General features: G+C 44.6%; 1 protein-coding gene across 2 annotated transcripts in view; it reads left to right on the forward strand.

The window, feature by feature from the left end:
• The window catches only part of ALOX5 (arachidonate 5-lipoxygenase), a 38,824-nt gene extending 23,110 nt beyond the window's left edge, over positions 1-15,714 (forward strand). For both annotated transcript variants that reach the window (XM_026061362.1, XM_026061363.1), the window contains 9 exons: positions 2,067-2,239; positions 3,070-3,216; positions 3,322-3,525; positions 3,759-3,845; positions 5,016-5,194; positions 8,069-8,190; positions 10,575-10,675; positions 12,780-12,950; positions 14,218-15,714. In XM_026061362.1, coding sequence (XP_025917147.1) covers positions 2,067-2,239; positions 3,070-3,216; positions 3,322-3,525; positions 3,759-3,845; positions 5,016-5,194; positions 8,069-8,190; positions 10,575-10,675; positions 12,780-12,950; positions 14,218-14,397 — 1,364 coding nt within the window. In that variant the 3' untranslated portion in view covers positions 14,398-15,714. The remainder of the gene's footprint in view (positions 1-2,066; positions 2,240-3,069; positions 3,217-3,321; positions 3,526-3,758; positions 3,846-5,015; positions 5,195-8,068; positions 8,191-10,574; positions 10,676-12,779; positions 12,951-14,217) is intronic.
• The last annotated feature ends 605 nt before the right edge of the window (positions 15,715-16,319 follow it).

Raw genomic sequence — 16,319 nt, forward strand, 5'->3', positions numbered from 1 at the left:
CATCTGGAGTACTGCGTCCAGTTCTGGGCTCCCCAGTACAAGAGGGATGTGGCACTACTGGAGCAAGTCCAGCAGAGGGCTACAAAGATGATTAGGGGACTGGAGCATCTCTCTTATGAGGAAAGACTGAGAGAGCTGGGCCTGTTTAGCCTGCAGAAGAGAAGACCGAGAGGAGATCTTATTAATGTGTACAAATATCTAAAAGGAGGGTGTCAAGAGGATGGGGCCAGACTCTTTTCAGTGGTGCCCAGTGACAGGACGCGAGGCAACGGGCACAAACTGAAGCACAGGCAGTTCCATCTGAACATGAGGAAAAACTTCTTCACTGTGAGGGTGACAGAGCACTGGAACAGGTTGCCCCGAGAGGTTGTGGAGTCTCCTTCTCTGGAGATATTCAAAACACACCTGGACGTGATTCTGTGCAACGTGCTCTAGGTGACCCTGCTTGAGCAGGGGGCTTGGACTTGGACAATCTCCAGAGGTCCCTTCCAACCTCAACCATTCTGAGAATCTGTGATATTATATTATTGGATGTGATAGATACACAGTGTACATTTGTTAGCCTGTGGCTCATCAAATGCGTGTGAATGGCCAGACTCTGCCAAGAAAAAGTTTTCCCTCCTGCTCTGAAATTTTGCACCTCTTTAGGATGGCTAAGGGCAGTTACAGGCATAGGAGTAATTTCTGTGATCTCTGGTATAAAATAGAGCACATAAGGTGGCCAGAACAGCAATTTGTTACATGTAATAAGATTGCTTTCTGAAGTATTTTTAACACCTGATTTATAATCTAGATTAGTTTCATTGATAACATTACTTACTCATGAGCAAAGCTCCAATTCTGTATGTTTTGAACTTTAAGCATCAGTCTCAATTACAGTAATGCAACTCTGAACCTGCTTATTTGCAAACTTTTGCAGAAACAGGGCTACTACAGAAACTGGTTTGAGACTTTGTTTTCAGTCATGCAATTTCTGTCCTGTGTGATCAGTCATTTTTTGCCTGGTGTAGTCTTCAGACACATCTGCAGACTCATTGTGCAAATTGACAAAGATGTCAATTTTAAGTAAGCTGTAACTTTTTTTTCTCTCTGTTAGAAAGCACTGTGAGTTCTGAGACTTTTTTTTTTTTTCCCCATTTATCATTACATTCCTCTAGGTCTCTCTTCTTCATCCTTTCACCTTTTCTAGAAAAATAAGTTCCTTTCAGAAAGAAATTTCTGGCTTGGCTGAAAATAGGCAGTAATGGAAAACTTCATTTGCTTCATTTTTCTTCTAAAGACATCAATGGGATTTTCACACTGATCCTGTTTTTTCCGACTCTGAACTTGTAGGCTGAAGTGGTGGCATGGTGTTATGAAACTGAAAGCTGTAATTGCGGAAAACATACAGTAGTACTACATATGTTGTAGTGAGGAGATTGAGTACCTGAAACTAGTATTTTTTTAAGAATGAGTTGATAATTTGGTTTAATATTAGCAACTGACAAATAAACAGAGGAGGGGAAAAAAAACCAAACCAAAAAAAAAMCAAAAAACAAGCAAAGCAAGCAATGACAGCTGTAGTGAGAAGCCCAAAGTCAACATTGTCTCCAGGTACCTCTCACCCAGATCCAGCTGTGAGAATCATGCCAGCCACTGCTCTCATTTCCCTACCCACATTACTCTGTATTTCGCTTCCCCTTCCTGTGCCATCTTTTTATGGCTCGTTTGCCTGTACTGCATATCCTGGAAATTTGAAGAATGAGAATTAAAAGTACCCTGGAAGACCTGAGAAAGTGCTCTGCAGAGTGAGAATATTTTTCATAGGAGTGGCATCTTTTATCTGTCATTGCTGCTGCACATGGAGAAACCACTGATTATCAATTTAATTCGTTTTGAAGTGAAAAACAAAGATTACACTGTTGATTTAGTTTAAGAGAATTTTTAAAATTCTATGGCAACTTTTGAATCTTTTTCTTGCTACTTTATTTAGTCAAAGTTGCAGTGTGATATAATAAAAAGTGGGGAGTCGGGGAGGAACCTCACGATACAGTGATACTGATGCTGCCAGCTTGTTTTTCCTTTAGAATATGTGATGCAGCACTGGAAGGAAGACTTTATGTTTGGATACCAGTTCCTGAATGGATGCAATCCTGTACTGATCCGGAGATGCACAGAGATACCCAAGAAGTTTCCAGTGACGACAGCTATGGTGGAGTGCAGTCTGGAGAGGAACCTGACCCTGGAGGAGGAAGTGAAGGTGCTGCTCTGAATGAGGCTTTGCTCCAGCCTTTCCTTCCCATCTTCTCTAGCCTACAAACCCTGTCCTAACTGCTTTCAGCCACATCTCTCTTCAGGCTATACAGTGTGTCATGGCAAAGCTGGTTACTTCTGCAACTTTCTGTTCACTGCTATCCTAGAGTTGCAGGCGATGCCTTTCTCCAGGTGCAGTTAGACAGATGTCATCAGGAGAAGAAGGGTCCTTTTTTAGTGGTTTCATTTGAATGGTTTGGGATTGACTGACTCACAGGAGCAAAGTGCCTCTCTCTTTCCTAGCAGGATCTTACCTTCTGTCATCTGCAGAGTTAACTAACATTCCAAGGAAGGGTGGGTGAGGGCAGTGCATGCCTTTGGTTTGCATGACGAGCCAGGGAGTCTCTTTTCAGCTGGCAGCATGAAGCTGGTGTTTGCATCAGCATCATTGCATGTGTGCCAAATAAATAGTAGCTCTTTGCTGAAAGGCTCAAAATTGGGCTCTGCAGGCACAAGCCAGCTAGTTTATACTAAGGTACCTGTTGCCTTGAGAGCATATATCATCCCTGAGGCACTGCAAATAAGGGTGCACTGGCTGCTGGCTTGTAACCCCAAGGTGCCAGCCAGCTGCCTTGGCCTAGACTTGCCAGCTATTTTGTTCTGAGCCTTACTGCTTGCACCTTTCTGCTCTTCTTTCTCCTCCTCCCCTGAGTGCTGTCTTTCTCCTCTCTCATCTCTCTCCTGATTGCCACCCTGTCCTGTTCTCCCACATTTTGCTGTGTTCCTTCCTCTTTCCCTCTCTCTGTTAAAACACATCACACCCTTTGTTTTTTCTAGCAAGGGAATGTTTTCATTGTGGACTATGAGCTACTGGATGGTGTGGATGCCAATAAGACAGATCCATGCACAATACAGTACTTGGCTGCACCCATCTGTCTACTGTATAAGAATCTGGAGAATAAAATTTTACCCATTGCAATTCAGGTGGGTTTGCTCTCATCGTCTTTAAAGGGATACCTGACTTGTTGGCTTGGGCAGCCCCTTAAGCATGAATGACTTGGATTTTTGTATTCTTTTTATACCTTTCAGCTTGGTCAAAAGCCTGGGCCAGAAAATCCCATATTCCTTCCTTCAGATGCCATGTATGACTGGCTGCTAGCCAAAATTTGGGTTCGCTCATCTGATTTCCACATCCACCAGACGGTGACCCATCTCTTACGGACACACTTAGTTTCAGAGGTGTTCAGCATAGCTATGTTTCGGCAACTGCCTGCTGTACATCCCCTCTTCAAGGTTGGTTTTTGTATTAAGGGGTATGTGTGGGTCAGGGAGCTTATCACATTAATTTGACAAACCGAAGGGAAGCGAAGTCCTGGTGATGACCCAGCTGTGATAGCTCAGCTGGCTGCCCTGCAAGGCAGCATGCATCTAGCTGCTGTCTTCCAGGTCTTTAAACTTTACACCTGATTGTTGTAATATTCAATCATGAATATTTGCCTTCTTTCACTGTTTGTCCTGTTTCACAGCTCTTGGTGCCCCACATGCGGTTCACAATAGCCATCAATACCAAAGCCCGAGAACAGCTTATCTGTGAATGTGGCCTCTTTGACAAGGTAAATAACCCCCTTTTCAAATCTTTATTATTCTTCAGAGCTCCCTACATGTTTTTATCCCTTAACCATCACATATTGCCTGTTTCTTGACATTTCTACTAAAAAGGAAACACTGTCAATGTAGTGCACCCGTAGGCACGCAGCTAGGTGCCCAATTTTTTGAAGTACTCAGTTATTCATCTTGAGACAGGGTGGTAAGCAAAATAATTTCCAATTGCARAAGGAAGTTCGCCTGGTCTCATAGAAATAGATGTGAATATAAGATAGATTTCTAAGCCACAAATATTGGGTACAGATTCTAGTCACTGTCTTCTTGAATTGCCATAAATAGCTGATCTGCAGATTTATTAGGATTAAAATTTAGTTTCATCTGTGATAGTGAAACATAGCCCTTTATCATGAACTGTGGTTCAGATCATAGGTCAGATCTGAACATCTAAACACGATTGCATTAGTGTCTAACATATACCAAGCTCGTCCTCTCCTGACTCCCCAAGAAACGATGTGCTGCATTTGCACTGCAGGTTGACACGCAGCAGTGTCTGCCACAGCATGGCAGCAGCCACAGGGAGGTTTCAGAAGCCCTTTCAAAGAGGGAGCCTCTGCTTCAGGACAGCTTTGCCCACTTGCACCTCTGGCACCAGCCAAAGAACAGCATCCGTACTCCAGTGTTACTGCTCAAAGAGAAAAGGGAGGTTAAATCCAGGCACCTTCCTTGACTTTTGTACACTGCTGCAGTCTGTGGCAACCCAGCAGAGGCTCCCGTCCGTCTGAACAGAAGCACAATATCTGTACCCCATGCATGTGGGATGAGCATGGTATTAAGAGATGCCCACAGGGATCCCTGCAGCTCCAGGATTTGATTCCAATATAGGTGGACAACCAGCTAGAAAGAAAATAAGTATAAACTGAATACTGCTTCAATGGTAGCATCATATGCTAGAAAAGCAAAATTTGGGAGCTTTTGTGCAGTGATCATCTAAAGAGTTTTGCAGTGCTGTTTATTGTGGACATGCTGCGTTTTCCAAATGTTGTTTGTGTGGAGATACAGTTTTCTCCTGGAAAAACAGGTGCTTCATCATTTTAACTGCCATCTCCTGGGAATTTGCAAAGCTCAGTACAAGGTGGTGATGTTCATCTGCTGTTCCTGTCTTGCCATTCTTCCTGCAGGCGAATGCTACAGGTGGAGGAGGACATGTACAAATGGTGCAGAAAGCAATGAAGGATCTGACCTACAGCTCCCTCTGCTTCCCTGAGGAAATTAAAGCTAAAGGGATGGACAGCCAAGAGGATATTCCCTACTACTATTACCGGGATGATGGCATTAAAGTTTGGGAGGCTGTAAAGAGGTAGGAGACAATAGATGCTAGTTTTCTGTAGAATAGAACCACGATAGATAGAGAGAAGCACTGGAAGAGATCATCTGGAGAGTTTGTGAAGTCCCCAAGGGTGGAGTTTCTTACACCAGTTTGTATAAATAACTTTCAGGAAGTGGTTTAGGTGAAGATGATCCTGTCCTATGGCAGGGAATAAACARCATCACATTGGTGAAAGAGGGTGTACGGATAGCTTTTGAAGAGCGGTCAGCAGCTCCCAGCTCTTGCCAGGTTCGCTGTTCAAAGAGTGCAGAGAGCCAGAGGCTGCTGCCTCACCCAAATCTTGCTTTTGTGAGGCACAGCTGAGGCAGGGCAAGGTACAGCTGATCAGCTAAATAACTGTCTCGTACCTGCAATGCACCTTCTGCCTAGCTCTGAGCTCAGTGGGTGCTGGAGCCCGACTGCCATGCCACTGGCATGCTTCTGATCTGGGGAAAAATATGTCGTCAAACACGCACCCCTGAAAGACTGCTAATTCCAGCTCTTTTCAGCCCTGTTCTCTAGTGTTCTGTATTTCAGAGATAGCTGTATAATTACATACTCCTGTATAGAATTTCACAGGGTTTAGTGAGCTGGAATTTAGCCCTGCAAAGGGAATTTGTTTAGTGACTTTTTCAGCGATGCACAAACCAAAAGAGGACCTGGCTCTCCTCACCAGCCATGTGAGCTCTGCAGGGTTGATGCAGAAGTGAAAATGTGAGCATGAGAGAGTTCTGTTTAGAAACCCAGGCAATTAGGTATGAGCTCATTTGAACAAAACCTTTCTTAAAATGCCTTAAAATTGCAAGGCCCAAGTTTTGTCAGGAAAGGCAGCGATTCTGTATCTGGAGATGTAGTGCAAGTCTGCTCCATCGTACAAAYGTAGCTCCTTTCAGAACTGAGTCACAGTCTCAGAATGGACTGATTTATATGCTTTTTACCCTCCACTGGCATTTTATTCACCAAAAAAAAGTATTTTTGCATTGTATAAGTGGCTTGCTAGATATGCAGCTGTTTCTGATCACATAGCTTTTGAAAAATCTATTCAGTAAAAACCAAATGTTTTATATACGCAAAGTTGGATGCTTATCATGCAAGCATAATGTTTAGATATGCTGGTTACATCTTTGTCTCCTGAGCTTTCTGTGTTTTGGAGGGGGATTATCTTGCAATATTTCCTGCAATTGTTAGTGCCCTTTTGAGAGAAAAGGAAGTTATAATTTTATGTAGTTGTTTTCTTGATGTAGTCTCCCTGCTTATGTGTGTTTGTTCTTGCCCCTCTTTTCTTTCCTGTGTTTTCTTGTGCTGATTGAGATCTGATGTCTTTTCAAATACCAGATAATACATAGTCAAATGCATTAGTGTGACTGTGGTTGTTAACCTAGATGGAAGAAGGTGTTACAGTGTCTCAGACTTGGCTGAGAGATTATTCACAAATTAATCATGTGGTTTACAAAAAGTGTGGGAAGTCCTCTTTTCAGTGTCTGTGAAGTCCTGACCCATGAACCCYGTCATGCACGTATCTAGTCACTATGATGGTCACACAGCAAATTTTTAAATGTCTTCTGTGATACTCGGGTTCCTATTTCTGATCTAAATGCAGACGTTTACAAAGATATTCCAACCCCAAAGGCCTCATCCGCACTTCATATAGTAATTTATATTTGCATTGGAGGGGGTCTAAAATACTGCCACATTGTAAGAGAAGGATTACAGTCCATATGCATTTGGCACAGGTGCCAGTGATGGATGCAAAATGCATGCAGAGCAGCGTTATCTCTTTCTGCATCTTTCTGTTTGGTTGCCTGTGGAAGCAAAAATTATGTAAACGTGTTTATGCAGATGTCTGTCTGTCTCAGTAATAACTTTTGACTWTTGGCTGATAGCAACCACATTGATGGAGTTGTGAAGCTCTCCAAATTGCTGTAAGTTTATAGCTTATTGGCGAGAAATCAGGACTGGATAACAATTCTTGATCCCATCAGTCAGGTTTTGCAGTCAAATGCTTCGCACTATGGGTTGCTGTCAAAATACTTAGAGACTGTAGGAACCTGCAGAGCTAACAGAACRTCTCAGTGTAGCTCAGTTAACTAGTCATTCAGTCATGAGATACACATCTGTGGGAAATCAGGCTTCACTGTTTTCACTGCTCTCAGAACTATTTCTATTACATTAATATTTTAAGAGCCTTTCTTTCTGAGGTGAGTTATCCCGGGCAGCTTGTACAGCGGAAGGGGTTTTGAGAAGAGGAACTGAACAGACAGAAGATGGCTGCTGTGTGCAGTGGCTCTAGAAAAAAACCCTCAAGACTTGGTTTCCCCAGCAGTAGTTTTCTGGGCCACCCCCACTCTGGAGTGCACCACTGGATTTTGTGAAAAGTATGTGTGGTCGGAGGGCATCAGCCGTTTGAGTGGTGTTCAGGGGTGCTTTGAGGTATCCCAAGCTCAAGGGATGGTGCCTGTATCGCAGTTTGGGATCCCCTGTTCCCAGCATGAGAACCATGTGGATGATGCCGGAGGGAGTCTGTGCTGAGTGAAGGAAAGGATATAGATATGGGAGCAGAGGTCTGGGCAGGAGCAAAGCCTCCAATAAAGGAGTAAGGAGCACAGAGGGAAGCATTGGGAGAGTTTGGGGGCACAGTGCTGCTCAGCATCTTTTTGGTGGGGGAGGAAGTGACGCTGCTGTCAGCAATGAAGCAAAGTTGCCTCTGTGAGTTCCCACCGCTTGTGGGGAAGAGGTGGGAGGGTGTCAAGTCCTCCGCTTGCCCTCCCCTCTTTCCTCATGCAGGAGATGCCCTCTCTGCACACTCAGCAGCAGGAACGCCTGGCTTGCTTTTTGGTTTTTGTTCATTTTTTCCCTTGGCTGCAGTTTTGCAGAGGATGTGATTCGCATCTACTATGAGAATGATGAGGTGGTGTGCGAGGACGTGGAACTCCAGGCTTTCGTCAAAGACATTTACGTCTACGGGATGAGGGGCGTGAAGGCCTCAGGTAAAGCACTATGGCCTGGCCAAGTCTAAAGCTTGTAGGGTGCCTACTGCTTTCAGAGCTGCGTGCGCAGCATGTCTTGAACTGCTGGAGACCCTCTCCCTTCTTGGCCCAAAGACGCACAGTTTTATGGGCGAGATCCTGGATCAGGCCCACCCTCCCTCAGGAAACTGTCCTTTCCTGTGCCACAGATCCTCACCATGACCTTGAGCAACTCACGTAATTTCTCTGTGCCTCAGATCCCTTCCTGTACACTGGGAATTGGTCCTTTTAACTTCTCTGTTCAGACTCTAAGCTTGTGGGGGGAGAGGCTGTCTTTATGTGTGTATACAACCCTCAGTAACTATGTATATGCCCCCTGTTGCTGGGACCACCAGAACCAGGACTGTGATAGAAATCAAAAGATAAAGCAACACCCCCTTGAATCATCTCATCCAAACATTGCACCAAAACAGAACAARTAAGGATCTCCCCAGAAATATCTTGCTGCACTTTGCGTTTGTCCAGCATTTGTGTCATCATCAAGCTTTCTGCTGTCTTCAAGATGAGATATTCATAATTCTTTCCAAGAAATATTTTCCTTTGCTCTGTCTCCTCTCACTGCTTCTCATTTCTTGCAAGCCATTGCTTGACTGTGAGAGCTTTCATCTATCACATGGCTCTATTCTCCCACCTGAGTTAACGCTCCTCTGCCCTTCCCTAGGCATGTTCTTTTCTTCCTTCCATGTGTTTTGTCCAAGCAGATTTTCAGGAATTTATATAGCTGGGTGGGGATTCTTTGTACTGTCCTGACTGCTTTATGTCTGGAAACACCTGTCGGCCAATGATATGGGGCAGATAGCTTTGGCACTGCATGCACGCACGTGTGTGGGAAACTCCAGGCAGAACTGTGATGTTTCCACCCGTTAACGGTATGCCTCAGTGTGTATATAACAGCCTCCTGGGCTTTACCTGCCTGGACAAGCAGAAGACTGGGGGACAGCTAGTTATTATCACTTTTGTTTATCTAGCTGTCTCAGGGTTTAAGAAAAGCCTAGGAATGGCCTGCTAATAGGAACCTCCTGCTGGACCTAAGCATTTTAATGTGGGACTAACACTGAGCCTTTCCAGGGCTGCAGCTGGCATGGCATGCTACAAGCACCCTTGGTGGCAGGGCTGCCATCCTGCAAGCTGTGCCACAGATCCTCACCATGGATTAACCTGACAGGCCTGCAGCATCCCTGCCTATACTGCTGCTGCCCCAAAGGCTGGGGCAGAGAGTGCAAGGGGATTTTCCGGGGGCTGGGAAGAATGGGAGGAGGGTAAATGGGGGAGATGGTCACACCCTGGGCTCCTCCCTCTAGTCACCCTCCTGCTGGGACCACTGGTCTGACTGGGAGTGTGCCTACCACCTTTAAAAGATGAGCACAGTGTGCTGGGGATGGGAGGATGCAGGAGGGGAGGTTGCTTCCTCCCTTCTTCAGGCTCTGTGGCTAGCCGTAGCTACCACATTCCTCTTCCCACCCTCAGCCTGAGCTCATGTCTGCTTCAGGCTGGCGGTGGAGACATGACAGCAGTCAGCCCAAGCAGGGCACGTCACCCCAGGGTGCCAACAGCTCCTGAGGCATCCTGAGACTCGCAGTCACGCTGGGCTGGGGCAGGGACAGGGAGCTGGAGCACAGGACCATGATGGGGAGGGGACAGGAGAGACAGAGAGACTTGGTGTCAAAATACTTCCCTAGCCCCGACCATTCCCTTCTTTATTTATATAGTTCTGGTTATTCCTCTTCAAAGAGAGCTTGATGCAACTATTTCTGTTCCTCTTTCTCTGGTTTCTCTTTCAGAAATTCTCATTTCCTCACTTCCCGTTTCAGCAGATAAGCTTTCCATCCACTCTTCCTCACAGTGCACCTGATCACCAAGTCTGGGACCTTTTTAAAGCCAAGCACACAGTCATTTGCTCTTTGGCATGAACTTTCCCTGCTTGCATTGCAGACTGAAGAAAAAGGGAGCATCTGAGGCCCCTGTCCTGTGGACTGTCTGGGTTCCTTGCTGCAGGGTAGGTGGGTGAAAGGACAGGGATACAGTATTTTTTTAAAATATAATTATGTTTTGCCTTTCCCTTAAGGAACTCCAAATACTTTGCAAACAGTGGTGATCCCTCACAAACCTTTGTGAAGTAGGGCAGGATTGCCCTCTTTTTTACAGCTGGATGGCAAAGACATGGAGAGGTTGGGTAACCACATGAGAAAACCTGTAGCGGAGACAGACGGAGAATGTTCTGTTCGTGATGATTGCCGTGCTGTCCTCTAACTCATGCCTTTTTAGTCAAAAGACTATCTTGGATCAGCCCGATGACTTGGGAGCTCATATCTGGGTAACTGCAGGCTTTCTTCTTCCTCATTTAGGGTTTCCTAAAATGATCAAGACACGAGAGAAGCTGGCAGAATATCTGACAGTGGTGATGTTCACCACATCGGCCCAGCATGCAGCTGTGAATTTTGGTCAGGTAGGAATTTCTGGGAAGACTGGTCCTTCTAGGCTGGGACATGCATTTGCCGGGGCCATATCTGAGAAGTGTTTTTCAGAAGATGAACAGACATTACATTACTCTTTCTTGCCAAAATAACTGCAGAGCCATCTGCAAATTCCAGTGAAGCTTGTGGAAACTGGGTTCTTTTGGAAGCTGGGAGAGGCATTTTGACTCCTAGATAGGTAACGAAGCTAGAATTTTGGGGTTCTATCTTGTACATTTGAGTTTTAATAATTTTATTATGGGAAACATTTTTTAAAAGCATTTAAATGGGTCACTAAGACTCATTTCAGAAGTGCTGATGGGTTCAGGTGCACAGCTGAGCTACCACAGCACCGCACTTTTCTAGATATCACCTGAACTGCCTGGGTATGTGCTGGTAGTCTGTGTCTCATTCTGCAATGAARCACAATGAATTATGCTAAGTAGCTTTACTTTGCGTTCGCTGTGAGTGCATGAATGGACGATTACCGTGGGTTGCTATCGTATGCCAGGTTAATTTGACAATGTGCCTGTGCCTAGACAGCATACATCCCATTTTCAGATTTGGCTTAGGTTACATCTGCAGTGCAGCTCAGTGCTGTGACTGCAGGTCATGTAGCTGCACACACCATCTGTCTTTGATTTGGTTCAGTTAAGTATTTCTACCAGTCCAGCCCCAGCAGTATAGAGCCTATTGGAGTAGTTACCAGGGATCCTGAGTTAACTAGTTGAAAGCTACCTTGCACATGTCTGCAAAACCTGCACTTCTACCTGTCTGTGGCTGCATGAACAAGGTTAAATCTCGCTGAAGTCAGTGGGACATTGGTCCAGATCCTCAGTGATATCTAGGTACTTAACTCCCACTGAAATATGTAGAAATTGGAAGAAGAATATTCCTGAGGATCTGGGCTTTGGTCAGGTTTTCAAAAGCACCAAAGTGCTTGATATTCTTGATGCACGGATAGGGCATTGCTACCCATTTCTGGAGTTTGTGAGCCACTTGGCAATTCTGAGCTACCTCTCTGAGGTTTAATGTGTCACATGCTGATAGCTTGTGGCATTGCCTGCCTTTAGTGACATATAAATGCCACGAAACTATAGCAGCAGCTTGCCTTTCAAATGTTGTTTCTTCCAACATCAAAGCACGTCAGAAAGCAGACTCCACAGCCAGAAGCAAAGCTGTTCCTCAATTTGCACAGAGCTTTTTTGGGCACATCTTCTGGCTTCAGGGACAGATAATCTTACAGATAAGCAGGGAGGCCTTCTTTCTTACAGCGATTATTCCCAAACATGTGCCACATCACTTTCCATGCCAACCCTCCTGCCCTCCCCTACAGCTCAGAGCCATGGAGTCAGTTGTTTCATGGGCACAGTGCCAGGTAATACACCTGGAGAAAGTCCTCAGGGTCCCTGGCAGCCCCACTGAGCTTGTCAAGGGAGAGCACAGAGATGCCAGCCCAAAGCTTGGCGTGCAGGTGGAAAYGCCTCTAGGAGCGCAGAAGGGCGCTGAGCACTGGGTGCTCAATCTTCCCCTTGAAACAGAAGTTGAATCTTACTAATGCCCCTGACCCTGAGAAAAAGAACCCAGGCTATTCTTTTGCCATATTTGTGGCCAGAGACCTCTCAGAACATTCATATCTAATCCATCATTGCAACTCATCCCTCAGGAAATCCTGTCTATTCAGCTAGCACTCAGAAAATGAGTACAGTACCTTTGGTCTGCCCACCTCCTTCAGTGAAAAATCATGTTTTAATATCACCCATGCTATTAAGGGTCATCAAAGAGCCTGCAGAGAATGAAGGGGGGGATTGGCATGCACAAGATAATCAGCCTGCGAACAAAAGGGTCASGGTCTTCAGTAATAGGAAGACATGGCAGGGAGACAGGGCCCTGACAGTAGGAGGAGATGGCTATGCACTGGGGAGCAGGGAGATTGAGACAGCATAAACGTGGTCCATGTGCACTGGGGACTTTCCATCAGGCAGGGCTGAGGGTATGTACAGAGGCATGTGTTCAAAGAGTTCTGAGTTTCTTTATGATGCTCATCAGTACCCACTACTGTGATTTTTCACTGTACTCTCTTGCCTCGTTGTACAGTATGACTGGTGTTCCTGGATTCCCAACGCCCCGCCAACAATGCGCTGCCCTCCTCCGACAGAAAAGGGGACAGTCACCATTGAGCAGATTGTGGAGAGTTTGCCAGACAGAGGACGTTCTTGTTGGCATCTTGGAGCTGTCTGGGCCTTGAGCCAATTCCAAGACAATGAAGTAAGTCGACCTCCCTTCTCCAGGTGGTGGGGATGCTGGTGAAGCCACGAGGGCTGTGGCAAGACCACACGGTCTCATAACGTTGGAGTGCTGCTCCTGGCTCTGTGTTTGATATGAGCATGTTTRCCTCACTGTGGAGATGTATCAGTAGTGTGAATTTTCCCTTGTTCTGCTGGGTGCAAGCCAGCTGTGAGCCAGAAGTTGTATTTTTACTCTGCGGCCAAGTTTCAGCGAAGACGAAGGTTTCTGAACTCAAGCATGGGGCTACCGAGTCAGGATGCTAGTGTGGGAGGAAGTCAGCTGCATAGGCAGAAAGGTTCTTCTCATGCTTTCCCCAAGCAGTGCTGGTGGAGAAGCTACAGCATCATTTATCCCCTACATCCTGTCTCTTTGGTAAATCTGCCCAGTGCCACACATGCTGCRGCTGTGGCTTCTGGGTCAGGACTGGCTTGTGTCTGGCTGGTGTGGAGTGCAAACAGAGCAAGCCTACCAGAGGCCTGGCAGGCGTCCTCTGTAGCCGTTTCCCTCCTGTGAAGTGGGGTCATTGGTACTTTGCTGTCTCACCCAAGGGCTGTACCTAGAGTAATCCGTAAATGGAAGATGCTGGACAGAGGTTACTTCAAATGAATTTCCCTTTAAGAAGACAGCAGGTCTTGGCTGGGAAGCTAATAGTATGGGAAGCCTCATGGGAAAGAGTTACTTAACAGGAAAGAATTACTTAAATCAGGGAGATGAATATTGGCAATGTGTTATTCTGTGCATCTTTGGAGTCTAAGCAGACTGAAACAACTGTCAGGTTGAACTTTGGACAGTCTTAAGTTGACATAAACTTCCTCCATCACTGAAAGAAGCAATCTCATTCTTTTTTCATTGCCGACTGTTCATTCCCCTCCCATGCTGCCCATTTCTTGTATCAGCACAAATGTTTGGGAGGCTGCAGAGTGAGCTGACTTGGGGAACCGATCTGGTTGACAACTAGCCTGAAGAAATGTGCTTATTTTTCAGTGGATCAGCTTCCTGCAGGTGGAGGTGGTGCCACATAAACACAGCACTGAACCAGCACTAGGGAAGGAAAGATGCAGGAATGATAGCAAGCAGCCAATGGTGGAAGGAGGATGAGCGTCTTTCATTGGCAGTGCCAACATACACTAGCTTAAACGTTGGTTATACTTAATATTAGCATTCCTGAAACTTTGGGTACATAATGTTGAGACAGAGCAGCCTTTGCTTTCTCAGAGCATGATTTCTTGGTGTCTTTTTCAATTAGCTATTTCTAGGCATGTACCCGGATGAGCACTTTGTCGAGAAGCCRGTGAAAGAAGCTATGGCAAAATTCCGCAAGAATCTTGATGAGATCGTCAGCACCATCACGGAGCGAAACAAGAACAAAAAGCTTCCTTACTACTACCTTTCCCCAGATCGGATTCCCAACAGTGTGGCTGTTTGAGCAGATATCTGTGAGCATTCAGAGGAGTCTAAAGCTAACAAATGCTTTCCTATTAAGTATGCTTCTTATCAGTGACCTTTCAGGAATGGGTAACATAAGAAACCTGCCCTTTCCATCAAAGCTGACCCATAGTTTAGGTTGACTTGAACTTGAACAAACTAAAACAAACATGAGTATGACTAATCTTACAGATAAAGTCTAGCTGGCAACCTTCCAGGTCAAATTTGTTCTAGAAATCTTGGAAAAATAAGCTTGTATTAATCTTAGAATCAATGTGCATATTTCTGTCAGCTTTCCCTCTCCTGGTCAAAACAATAAAATCCCAGAAAGCATGAGTCAAGCTGAGTACTGCCATATTGTGTGTGTGAGCTGGACAATGACAGTAACATGGAACTGAATGGAGACAGGTATTTTATATTCACATTTCACCCATCTTCGACAGTGAAAATAAATAGTATTGGGGGCAATAAGGAAGTCACATTTTTTAACTCCTTCCTGTTTTAAGGACACTTGGCAGCACTGGTGACATATGAAACCAAAGTCCTTAAAGTTTATATCTCGTTTTTAATCCAATTAAAACAAATGTTAAATGTTTTCATTACAACTTGAATGATCATGATTAGGATGGAGGTAGGAGCAGGATGCTTTCATGACATAGCTGAGGGTTTTTTTTAACCACTTTCTTCCTGAATTCATGTGATGTGAGATAGCCTGATTCATAGAAATCAAAATTTTGTACCTACGTAAATTTGTATATTTTTTCTACAAAACTTATAGAGTTTGCTTCAGTCTCTGTCAGCAGAGTTTGCTGTCATTCATATGTATGGGCAAATGTTTTGCTTAGCTCAATAGCAACAAAAGCAGATCCAGCAGTGCTTATGCAGGATTTCTGTTTTGTTGGTGAGGCTGATGTTTCTGTGGATAGTTTATTCTGTTTTGTGGGGGAAGAAGGGGTTAGTTTGCATAGTGATAAAAATTGTGGAGAAGGGTTAATTGACAGCTGCTAAGGGGAATCTTTGGATTTGGCCAAATAATCACAGTCTGTTTCACCTTTGTTAGAAACAACCAAGTTTTGCTTGTGTTTTTCTTTAGACCTGGTTAGGTTCAGAAACTAGGGCTATGATTAAAGTTGGGGAGGAACAGAGACATAGTGAAAGTGAAAATGAGACTTTGGAAATCTGAAGAGTAGTAGTTTTGTTAATAACACTTTTCATTTATTTTTCCCAAAATTTGTTCCTTGTACCAGCTTCTTCAGCCTGCAGTGTGTTTTCTCAATRGATAAGAAAGCTTCTTGTGCTAATAAAATAAAACTAAACAATAAAATCTAGCTTTTATTTCTTAATTCAATATCTAAGCTATATAGAAATAAGTGCAATATGCTGTGTAGAGAAACAAAGCTCCTGCACTTTGAGAAATGTAGTTATTTCTGTCATTCATGTGAGTTTCAGAAAAGGGCACTGCTAAAATATACATCCTCTCTGTTGTATATGAAACACAGAAGTGGAAAGCTGAACAGATTTAGACACTTCATAGTAGGCTGATTCCCACTTTTTCCACCCAGCTTAAGAGTTTCAGCAAAAATGTGGAAGGTAAGACCACTTCCATTTCTTGAGGAAGTACATTTAAGACTTGTGTGTCTTCCTTTTACCGCAGCCCATGAAAAGTGATGACTGTAGGAGTCAAGGCATGCAATTGTTTAGCAATGCTGGAATTGAACTAGGGGATCAGAGACCATAACTTGAGAGCCACAAAAAAAACAAATGGCAACTGAATTGCCCAACAAACTGACGTAATGTACCCAACTCACCAGCCTTAACTCATGTTCTTCCCCTGTGTATGTCCTCTTGCTTCGGCTTTCATATGATAATGATCTACACAGTCAAGAAACTAGAGAGGCTGATGTCTGTCCTCTTGCATCTGTT

The sequence above is a fragment of the Apteryx rowi genome, unplaced genomic scaffold (genome assembly GCF_003343035.1).
Source record: "Apteryx rowi isolate R43461 unplaced genomic scaffold, aptRow1 scaffold_18, whole genome shotgun sequence".
In the NCBI taxonomy this organism is placed as follows: domain Eukaryota; kingdom Metazoa; phylum Chordata; class Aves; order Apterygiformes; family Apterygidae; genus Apteryx; species Apteryx rowi.